The sequence below is a fragment of the Talpa europaea genome (genome assembly GCF_964194135.1).
Source record: "Talpa europaea genome assembly, chromosome: 4".
Taxonomy (NCBI): domain Eukaryota; kingdom Metazoa; phylum Chordata; class Mammalia; order Eulipotyphla; family Talpidae; genus Talpa; species Talpa europaea.
Genome location: NC_140070.1, coordinates 33019754 through 33031828, shown reverse-complemented (window position 1 = coordinate 33031828; position 12075 = coordinate 33019754). Strand labels below are relative to the sequence as shown.

Genomic DNA, 12075 nt, shown 5'->3' with positions numbered 1-12075 from the left:
AATTTTCTATTTTCTTTTCATTAACTATATTTGTCATAATATTCATTTGCTTTATGAATATTTCTTATCTCTGTTTACCTTTTCAGCATTCCCCTGTATCCTTTGACTTGGTTTTTTTTTTTTTTTTTGCATTTTTTTCTTTATTATGGCAATTTAGAACTCTGTGTCTTACAGGAAAATAAGCTCTATTCATCTCCAGCAACCTCCTGTTCAATGAAGCATGAATCCCTTCTGTGTCCCTTCTGGTGCATTCTCTTTGCTTTCTGATATCCCAGAGGTGATTCAGTATTGTGTCAAGTCACAGGATTCTCTATATGTGGCATTCCATTAGTTAACTTAGATGTTCCTCTGGGGAGCAAAGCAACATTGGGACTTTTGCTAGCTTCTGCTGTTAAGATAGACTCTTGGACAAAGATTACCTAGAAACTCTTGCCTTGCTTCAAAGGAAAACCTTAAAGGTGTTCCATTATATGTGATGAGTCTCTTTAATTGCTGTTTTTAAAATTTTCTCCTTACATTTAAACTTTTAACAATTTGGTTATAATATGTGTCAGTATAAATTTCTTTGTTGTTTTGGCTCTTTAAGTTTGGATATCAATTCTGTTGTTTTGGGTGTTTTCAACCACTGTTTATTTCAATTAATTTCTGGGATGTTTTAAATTGATATATAATTAACATACAACTGTATCAGTTTAAGGTGTATATAGACTTGATTTGATTCATTTATATATTACTATATTAATACTCTATAGTTGTTCATTGAAGCAATTTTATCTCAGTTGCTTTAAATTCTCTTTTTTCTTTTTTTGTTTTTTTTTCCTCTTTTTTTTGATTTTATATTTGCTTTATATTCGCTGTTTGATGATTCAATATGTTGCTCATTTCAGTACTAGGATCACTTGGTTATCTTTTTTCACTCTTGTGATTTTCTTGATTCTTGGTACAGAGTACAAATTTCAATTCTATCCTTGAAATTTATATCTTATTTTTGAAGGGAGTAACCAAGTTAAAGTTCAGGTTTAGGGTTATCTCTTGTTCCACTGACAGTTTAGCTATCTTGGAGTTTTAATACTACTCTTGTATGCTTAATTCTTGTGCAGGTAAAATGTACTTCCCTGGCCGACCTTGTATTGCTAGATCATTTGGGGTGATAAAGGATCCAGTGAATGGACACCATTTTCTCTCACTGTCATTCTGTCACTGGATGCCAGTGTGTTTCTCAGTCTCTCTTCTAGTGCCTCTAGATTAGGCAAGCTCCTACTGTGGAAGTTGGATTTTTGCTACTCGGACTTGGGAGTGTTGAGGGACATCTCATGATATCCCACTGGGTGGAAGTCTAGGAGTTGGAAAGTCTAAACTGATATCTGCTGCTGAGTAAAAGGTTGTGATCTGCTTTGCATCCTGCCTCTTTTGAGAAGGAATTGCTATAGTGTCAGTAGAGTAGGTACAAGCAGCTGTGATTATTGTATGACATAGAACAGAATATGCTCTGCACTGTCATGGGTGGGAGACAGGTTTTAAGTTTAGTTTTGAGAAATAGCAAGTGGTTACTGATGGAGATGTATGTCTGAGAACTAATAATATATAAATAAATTTGACAGAAAGTTTTGATATGGAGTTTTCATAGCACAGGATTATCAAAGGAATGGAACTGATTCTATATCTCACTAGAAAGAAAATATTAAGGGAGAACATGGGGAAACAAATGACAATAAAGTTCATGAACAGGGGAGTATTAACTAAAGGTGACTAATATAGTGAAATATTAAAGAGAAACAAACATGAGGAAATGTCATTTAAGATACTTCTGGGTAATTTAGCTTTAAGAAAATAAAATAATGTTTACAAAAAAGTTAATATACTTTTCGGTAACTTAGAAAACAAGTAGAATGTTCACAATTGAAGTTAAATTAATGATCTTGATTACATAAGTCAGTAGTAATAGACTATGCATTCAAAAATGTAGCTGAGAAAAGACGCAATGAAGAAAGTTGTTTGTCAAATATTTAGAATTATAGCAAGAGTTATTTGGAGCAGGGTAGGTATCATGATTATTCATATGCAGAAAAAGAGTTGAAAGGAAGAGATAGCATATATACAACAATGAAATAGAATATATAGTGAATAATATGATAATGGGTAAATCGGAATGTTTAATGATGTCTAGGAAGTAAGGATAAAATGGAAATCTTATTTATGAATTATTCATGAATATATCTTTATATACTTTTGTTAGGGTCACTGCTTTTATCAAGGATATGTTGCAGAGATTCGAGAATCAGTTGTGACCCTTAGCATCTGTTCGGGACTTAGGTAATGGCATAATCCAGTGACATTAGACTGAAAATCTTAAATATCCATTTATTTTTTAGAAACTTTTTGAAGAGTAGAGTCAAAGCAAAGAGACTATACTTAGATGGTGTTTCTTGTCATATACTTTCTTTTCTACTTTTTCTTATCATTTTTCTGTTCTCTTTATCCCATGGTTGTAGTTATAATTTTTTGCAGAAAATAACCTCAGAAAATTTGCAGAAAATACTTCAGAAGCTTCCCATTAACACAGCAAATATTTGTATTCATTCGCCCAGCTTCAACACTATGACTACTAAATGCCATATAGAAAGAGAATGCATAAAATTTAGCTGAAAGTTAATACAAGATGGGAAGCTTCTGAGGTATTATACCATAAAAATTACCCTTCAATTTTTATAGAACTCTTGAATTTCTATAAAATGGTTTTTATTTTTCTCAATTTACATTTCCTAGTGGGAATTCTACATTATTACTATTTAATTTCTCTTTTTTTTGGTATTTATACATTCAGGGGATTATTGCAGTTGGAGAATGTCAGTTATGGAATTGAACCATTGGAATTTGCAACTACATATGAGCATATGCTTTATCAAATAAATAATAAAATTGATTTCCCTTACTTAAAAGAAAATTACCCTAGGGCTGAGTTGGCAGATGAGCCCTATAGAATTTTTGTAAAATCAGAAGTAAGTAACATATTTTATGACATCTTCATTTTGATACTTTTAATAAACTTGCTGACATTGACATTTATTGTATTTGGAAAACAAATTGAAACTACTTTCTATTATATTCAAGTTCTATTTTAAGAGATTAATGTTACATGCATTTTTATGTTTATTCATATCATATTTAGTAAATGTAATAGAATCATGCATAATTCAAAAATCAAAATTCTCATAGTTCATTAATTGCAAGTATATAAACAGAATAGTGTTGTTACTAAATGTGCATGTTACTAAATGATACCTGAAATGGCCAATTCTGTCCTTGTAAGCTTTGCCTTCCGATACATTTTTTTCTCTGTCGAAAGTATTGTGATAGCATCAAGAAACAACCTAATCTCAAAGCTCAAAGAACTAGAAAAAGAACAACAAAAAAACCCTAAAACCAGTAGAAGAAAAGAAATAATAACAATCAAAGCAGAAATAAATGAAATCGAAACTAAAAAAACAACCCTAAAGATCTATTAAACCAAAAGCTGGTCTTTGAAAAAATAAATAAAATAGATAAACCCATAGCCAGGCTCACAAAGGAAAAACAGCAGAAAGCACAAATAAATCGGATCACAAATGACAGAGGAGAAATCACAATAGACACAGTAGAGATCAAAAGAATAATCAGAAACTACTATGAACAGTTAGATGCAAACAAGTTCAACAATCAGAAGAGATGGACAAATTCCTACAACTCTACAATCACCCAAAGCTAGATAAAGAAGAAATAGAACACCTAAACAGACCAATTATAAGCAGGGAAATTGAAATGGTAATCAAAACCCTCCCCCCCAAAAAAAACCCAGGACCTGATGGATTTACAAATGAATTCTACCAAACATTCAGAAACGAATCAGTGCCTATCCTTCACAAACTCTTCCAAAAAATTGAGAAAGAAGGGATAATACCAAACACGTTCTATGAAACCAACATTATACTAATACCAAAACTGAACAAGAACAACACAAAAAAAGAAAACTACAGGCCAGTCTCCCTAACGAACACTGATGCAAAAATCCTCAACAAAATCTTAGCTATCAGAATCCAGCAATGTATCCATAAGATAATTCACCACGACCAAGTAGGATTCATTCCAGGGACACAAGGATGGTTCAACATCCGAAAATCAATCAATGTTATTCAACACATCAACAAAAAGAAATATAAAAACCATATGATAATATCAATAGATGCCAAGAAAGCTTTCGACAAAGTGCAACACCCATTTATGATAAAGGTCCTTGAAATTCTCGGGATACAAGGAATATACCTCAGCATCATAAAGACTATATATTACAAGCCCATAGCCAGTATCATTATCAGTGGTGAAAAGCTGAAAGCATTTCCATTAAGATCTGGAACAAGGCAATGATGTCTACTCTCACTACTGCTTTTCAGTATATACACTGGAAGTCCTAGCCAGAGCAATAAGACAAGAGAAAGATATACAAAGAATGCAAATAGGGAAGGAAAAAGTCAAATTATCACTATTCGCAGGTGATATGATAATATACATAGAGAACCCCAAAAACTCCACAGAAAAACTAATTAATGAATCAGTTCAGTAAAGTGGCAGGATACAAAATCAACATGCAAAAATCAGTAGCCTTCCTATACACAAACAATAAATCTGAAGAAGAAGAAATAAAAAAAATCCCTTTTATTATTGAAACAAAAAAAATCAAATAGTTGGGAATAAACCTAATAAAAGAGGTAAAGGACCTATACAAAGGAAACTATAAAAACACCATTAAAAGAAATATAAGAAGGCACAAAGAAATGGAAAGACATCCCCTGCTCATGGATTGGAAGAATTAACATTATCAAAATGGCCACCCTACCAAAAGCAATTTACAGATTCAATGCTGTTCCAATAAAAATTTCAATGACTTTCTTCAAAGAAATAGAACAATTATTGATGAAATTCATATGGAATCACCAAAAACCCCAAATAGCCAAAGCTCTCCTGAAAAAAAAAAGGGGGGGGGAATGGAGACATCACACTTCCAGACTTCAAACTATACTACAAAGCCATAATCATCAAAACTGCATGGTATTGGAACAAGAACAAATACACCAACCAATGGAACCAAATAGAAAATTTAGAAATAAACCTGCAGATTTATGTTCAACTAATCTTTGACAAAGGAGCAAAGAATATGCACAGGAGCAAAGAAAGTTTGCTCAATAAATGGTGCTGGGAAAACTGGGTTGCTACATGCAAAAAATGAAGCTTGACTACTAACTCACACCATGCACAGAAACCAACTCAAAATGGATTAAAGAACTAGACATAAGACCTGACACCGTAAAATATATAGAAGGAAATATAGGCAAAACACTACATGACATGCACCTCAAAAACATCTTTACAGGGCCTCCCGGTGGCACAGCGGTTGAGCGCTGGGTTGCGAAGCTGCCCGCAGCCTCTGCAGCGCCGGTTCGATTCCCGGCTGCTCCCCGGCCACCAGAGGAGGGTCCCACATGGCGCGCAGACCTCTCCTGCCTCTCGCTGCTCCCCTCAGCGGTGTACTTTGGTCCTTCTGCCTGCTCTGCTCCCCGCTCTGGCTCTGGTGAATTCTCTCGCCCTCCCGTGCTTCTGACTGTACCCAGTGCTTGTATAAATAAATAAATAAATAAATAAATAAATAAATAAATAAATAAATCTTTAAAAAAAAATCTTTACAGACTCATCACCCAAAGCAGTGATAGTGAAGGCAAAGATAAACAGCTGGGACTACGTCAAATTAAAGAGCTTCTGCACAGCAAAAGAGACAAAAACCAAAACAAAGAGAAACCCCACTGACTGGGAGAAAATTTTTGCACACAACACTGATGATAAAGGACTGAACACAAAAATCTACAAAGAGCTGATGAGGCTCAACAAAAACAAAGAAAATAATCCAGTCAAAAAATGGGCAGAAGAGCTAAAAAGAAACTTCTCCAAAGAGGAAATGCAAATGGCCAGCAGGCATATGAAAAAATGTTCAACATCACTTGTAATCAGGGAAATGCAAATCAAAACTACAATGAGATACCATCTTAACTACAATGAGATACCAGCGAGAATGGCACATATTAAAAAAAGTAGCAACAACAAATGTTGGTGAGGTTGTGGAGAAAAAGGAACTCTCCTGCACTGTTGGTGGGAGTGTAAACTGGTCCAAGCACTATGGAGAGCTGTGTGGAGATTTCTGGACCTACTAAACATAGAACTTCCATATGATCCAGCAATTCCACTCCTAGGTATTTACCCAAATGACACAGAAACATTAATTCCAAAGGGTACCTGCTCCCCTATGTTTATAGCAGCACTATTTATGATAGCTAAGCTATGGAAACAACCCAAATGCCCAAAAATAGATGACTGGATCAAGAAGATGTGGTATATATACACCATGGAATATTACTCAGTAATCAAAAAAGATAAACACATGCAGTTTGCAGCAATATGGATGGAGCTAGAAGGGATCATGCTCAGAGAAGTAAGTCAGAAAGAAAAATACCAGATGGTCTCACTTATAGCAGGAATTTAGAAAACCTAAATAAGGGGCCAGGAAAAAAGACTAATTAATACAAAGTAAAAATCAAAATCATCAAGCAACTATAAACCAGAGACACACTGTGGCGAGGTGGGATAGAGAGGGGAGAGGAAGGATTAGGGTCAAAATAAGGGGGGAGGTGCAATAGTATGGGGAATATAACCAAAATGAAAATGCATACATTGTGCAAAAATAAAAATGATGTAAGAATTATATAAAATAAAATATTAAAAAAGAAAGTATTGTGATAGAATATTTAAAAGTAGAAAAGATCAAGAAGTTGTCGAAAATAAAGTATAGAGATAACATAGTACTCTTAGAATTTTAAAGTATTTGTTCCAATTATTTTCTTATATCTAGTTATAAGTGTAACTAGATTGCAAATATCACAACCTTAGCCTGCAAATAGTAGCCTCTTTTATGACAAGACGCAGGTGATTTGACCTGACTTTGGCTCTCCCGACAGGTTTGGGCTCCAGCTATGCTATATTGGTAGCCTCAGACTCAGGCCAATAGCTGTTACTCTGCATCTCTATTCATCACGTTCTCTGGTCATGCGCCCTCTATCTTGCATGCCAACTTTGTGCACCTCCTTCCCCAATGCAGTGCCAAATCTCCAAAGTACTTGATATGGGTATGTGCCCCTGAGTCATCAACAGCAGAGGGGCTCTATATAGCAGCCACCCCCTGCTGCTTCTGGGTTTTCTCACCCAATGTGGCTGCAAGCACAGTTCAGTTACAGTTCTTCTTACCCTTTTCTGCTGAAACTTGCTCCTGATGTATGTGGTAGTCATGCCTTTGTCTTTCAGGAGTAGTTTTTTACTCTGCTACAGTTTAGTTGTGAATATATAGAGCTGGTGAGACTAGTGTTTTCTTTCTGCCACAATATTACTTGACCCTCATTTTAAAGGGCTTTGAAAGGTTAAAGAATGATCTCTTCAACAAATGAAGCTAGAAAATTGCATATCAATTAGTAATGAAATGAATCTTGGCCCTTATTCAAAAAAAAAAATTATATATACTTTTTACATAGTCTTTCATTCTCCTCTCAGGTGTAATCCTCATAAAATTACCACTCCTGAGACACCCTTGAACTGTGATCATAATCTCTTGTAGTCTTCCCTCCCATGTTTTGATCCCTCTCCTTCCCCCTCTCTAGCTGTTATTCAAAAAATCTAATGACAGGAGTAAGCATAAAATTCCTAGTATGGAGTTGGAGAAACCAAATTAAAGAGCTATAAGCATGTGAAAAGGTGTTCAACACCATTAATATTCAAGGAACTGCCATCTGCCTAAGATAGCAATACAGATCAACAAGAATGGATACAATGAAAAAGACTGACAAGAATGTAGAGCGATTGGCACTCATAATTTTGGTTGAAATTGCAGAATGATCACATTACCTTAGGGAGAGACTTGGCACATTCACACGACTTAACACACCCACAATTGACATGTAGCTCAATGTATTACACTTCTAAGTATTTTCCAAGAAAAATGAGACTATAGCTGCACACAGTCCTGAACATAGATACTCATATTTTCGTGTATAATACCTAACATCTAAATAATTCTATTGACCATCCCCAGGCAAATGTATGAATAAATTGTGATGTATTTCTAAAATGGCCAATGCTATAGCTATGAAAACTAATGAATTACTAAATAGAACAGCACAGATGAATTCTTAGCAATATTTTTGAGAATGCTAATGTTCAATGCTATAGGATAAAATCATTTATTTGTTCTTAATATTTTTATTTGGAATCTCAATCATTTATGCAGTGTCATCCGTCCTCTTCCCTGTTATGTCTGTATCTTTATGTATCTTCATCTTCCATCTATCATCTATTCACCTGTCATCTTTCTACCTAATCTATACCTCTATGTGTGTGTATTTGTGTAAGTACATGATAATTACAGTGTGATAATATTTTAATGGTTTTTTGAATCCATGGCCTCTTTCACAGAAACATTCAGATGTTGCATTACTGAAAAGAATTCTGAAAATACAAGTCATTATGGATAAAGCCTTGGTATGTATTATTAAAACATCTTATCATGTCTTTGTTTTCTATTTCAATTCAAAGGTAATATGTAAAGTGAATGTCCATTGTTTGCAGTGCAGGTACATTTTACTGTATTCAAAATATATATCTCAATATAGCAGGACATAAGGAAATGTCAGTTGCCTCTGCATTGACAAAAGAATAACAAATATTTATGGTATTGATTTCCAAATTGGAATAAAATTCTAGCAATAATATATAACTTTGTATGAATGCATGTATTTTAGTGTATACTCTAATGTATTGGATTATAGCTATCTGAATCCATGTCAAATTGTGATGAAACTCTTTTCCTTGAATTGATTTCCATTTTAAAGCAAGTTATGCACTCATTACTCAAATGGAGATGCTTGTTATCAAATGTTTTCTTTTATAAGGTTATTTTATATGTTTTATATTTTAAAGTTTTTTTATAAAATGGGATGACTTATTCATGGGAAATTTTCATTTGGTTTTGGAAATTTTTGTTAATGCAATCAGCTTTAGCAACATCTTATGGGCAGCAAGTTTATAAAGCTCATTTGTCCATCATCACTGATATTTTTGCACAAAGTCTGTCAATGAACATCATAATGTCGTAGAGTTTGTTCATAAATGAAAATATTTAGATCTTTGTACAATTTTTATTAAAACAGTAACAAAGAATGGATGGATAAAGTAATAAAATATATATATTAAATATACGCATTCATTTCCTGTTTATATGTGTGTATATATAATCCCATGTACATAGAGTCATATATTTATATTAGTATCATGAAAGATATTACATACACATTTTATACCATTTTATGATGTTTCCTCATATTAATGGAATATATTATTTCAATTTACTTTTAATGCTTAATGTGTTCGATTAATATTTTAATGTAATTTAATCTACTAACTAATGACTTCTGGGGGCATTTAGATTTTCATTGTTGCTGTTGTTAGATGTGGAACAATACTATTTGTCAAAAAAACAAGGATCAAGGCCTCCCTTGGTGGCTCAGCAGTTGAGGTCTCGGCTGCGAGGCTACCCACAGGATCTGCAGCGCCGGTTCGATCCCTGGCCGCCAGTGAGGGTCCCACATAGTGCGACAGACCTCTCCTGCCACCTGCTGCTCCCCTCAGTAGTGTACTTCATCAGTCTGCCTGCTCTGCTCCCCACTGTGGCTCTGGTGAATTCTCTCACCCTCCCGTACTTCTTACTGTACCAAGTGTGTGTATAAACAAATAAATAAAAAAAAAAAAAAACAACCAAGGATCACAAATATTGGATAGCATATTTGAAGTATATTTATATATACTATATGTATTTTTGTTTTATATAAACTTTTGTATGTGCATATTGTGTCTAAAGTTTACTTGATCTTTTAAGACTTGATTTATCTGTGTTGTCATTTTCTCTCTTCAGCTATTAATGGTCAAGAGAACTGTGCAAAAAATCTCTTACTATGATAGGCAATTTCTATCATGGTTCAAATTAATAGTTTTACATATATTTTTAGTATTCCGTTAGTCATATACAAATTTAGAAAGTTTAGAATACTCTCCTGATGCATTTCCCTGATAATAAGTGATGTTGACCATTTTTCATATGTCTGTTGGCCATTTGCATTTCTTCTTTAGAGAAGTGTTTTTTTTTTAGCTTTTCTGCCTATTTTTAATTTGGTTGTTTGCTTTATTCTGTTGATTTGTATGAGCTCTTTGTAGATCTTTGAGATCAGTCCCTTATCCATTGTATGGTGTGAAAATATTTTCTCCCATTCAGTAGGATGTTTCATTGTTTTGATTATTCTAGTGTATAGAATTTAGTTTGATGTAGTCTCAGCTATTTGTCTCCTCCTTTGTTTTCTTTGTTTCTGGATTTTTTATAGTATTTTTCATTTATCTAGTGTTTGGTCTATTGATTGTGATTATTGATATATATGGATTCACTTCCATAATCATATTTTTGCTCTTGACTTACTTTATATATATTCAGCCTTGCAAAGGAACACCTTGTAGAAAATATATTTTTTTTAAAGAGGCATGTATTATTTATTTATTTATTTGTTTGTTTTTTATACATGCACTGGGTACAGTCAGAAGCGCGGGAGGATGAGAGAATTCACCAGAGCCAGAGCGGGGGAGCAGGCAGAAGGACCAAAGTACACTGCCGAGGGGAGCAGCGGGCGGCAGGAGAGGTCTGCGCGCCATGTGGGACCCTCCTCCGGTGGCCGGGGAGCAGCCGGGGATCGAACCGGCGCCCCAGAGGCCGCAGGCAGCTTCGCAACCCAGCGCTCAACCGCTGCGCCACCGGGGAGGCCCTAGATAATAAAATTAATAGAGTTCTCTGATATAGATAAAAAAGATGTTATCCTTCCAGCTCTTTAGAGACTGTAGTTTGCTATTTCTCTGTATGTAACTAATAAATCATATCACAATTTGCATAATGCAGCATGTTTGGTATGAGTGAAGGTGGTCCTTTGCAAGGCCAAATATATGAAAAGCAAATCAAGATTAAAAATATGAATATGGAAGTGAATCCATATGTATTATATGTATTCAGAAAAGCTATCTCAGAAAAGCCTTCAGCTAATTGGTTAAAAAAATGGCAAAGCATAGTAAAGATCTTATCAGAGGAACTATATAGGATAGGGGGCTCCTAGAAGGTCATTTTTTTTTTAAGATTTTTATTTATTTATACAAGCACTGGGTAAGTCAGAAGCGCGGGAGGGTGAGAGAATTCACCAGAGCCAGAGTGGGGAGCAGAACAGGCAGACTGACGTACACTGCTGAGGGGAGCAGTGGGCACCACGGGAGAGGTCTGTTGCGCCATGTGGGACCCTCGCTGGCAGCCAGGGATTGAACCAGCGCTCTACCGCTGCACCACCAGGGAGGCCCTCCTAGAAGGTTTTTGATAGTAAGTGGCATATAAGCCATTTAAAGATGAATATTCCAAGTAACTGGTTGTTTATTTTAACTGATCATAGCAGCATGAGAAAATGTAGCTTTTGTTATATTTAATGTAAGCAGGAACTAAGGCCTTTATCAAATATCATATGCAAGGGTCTGATGATATAGAAATATATCAGAAACAATCATTTTCATTTAGGAATCAACAGTCTAGAGAGATAGAGGGATGAAACAGTCATTATGGTGAGGTAGAGAAGAGATGTTAAAAAAATAAATCTAAAGGTTCATGCCTAAACCTTAACAAGCACTTGATAAATTTTATTTCTTCCTTTTCCTTTCACTTGGGCACTACATTACTTTAACATTTTATATTTTCATTCATTTAAGATATAGTACTTGAATAATTTTCACCAGTGATTATGAAATAAAATTTGTCTTTCAGTATGATTATATGGGTGCTGAAGTGGCAGTTGCAACTGAGAAAATTACTCATATCTTTAGTATTATCAACAGCGTAAGTATGTTAAATATTTAATTTTTACTAAATTATATATA

At 34.5% G+C, this 12075-nt stretch overlaps 1 protein-coding gene across 1 annotated transcript in view; it reads left to right on the top strand.

Annotated features, from left to right (window-relative positions):
• LOC311170196 (A disintegrin and metallopeptidase domain 3-like) overlaps positions 1-12075 on the top strand; it is a gene marked incomplete at both ends in the record, with an annotated part of 74788 nt that overhangs the window by 16931 nt on the left and 45782 nt on the right. The window contains 4 exons of the mRNA XM_084232590.1: positions 2237-2313; positions 2825-2999; positions 8542-8607; positions 11963-12034. Of these exons, the coding sequence (XP_084088716.1) occupies positions 2237-2313; positions 2825-2999; positions 8542-8607; positions 11963-12034 (390 nt within the window). The remainder of the gene's footprint in view (positions 1-2236; positions 2314-2824; positions 3000-8541; positions 8608-11962; positions 12035-12075) is intronic.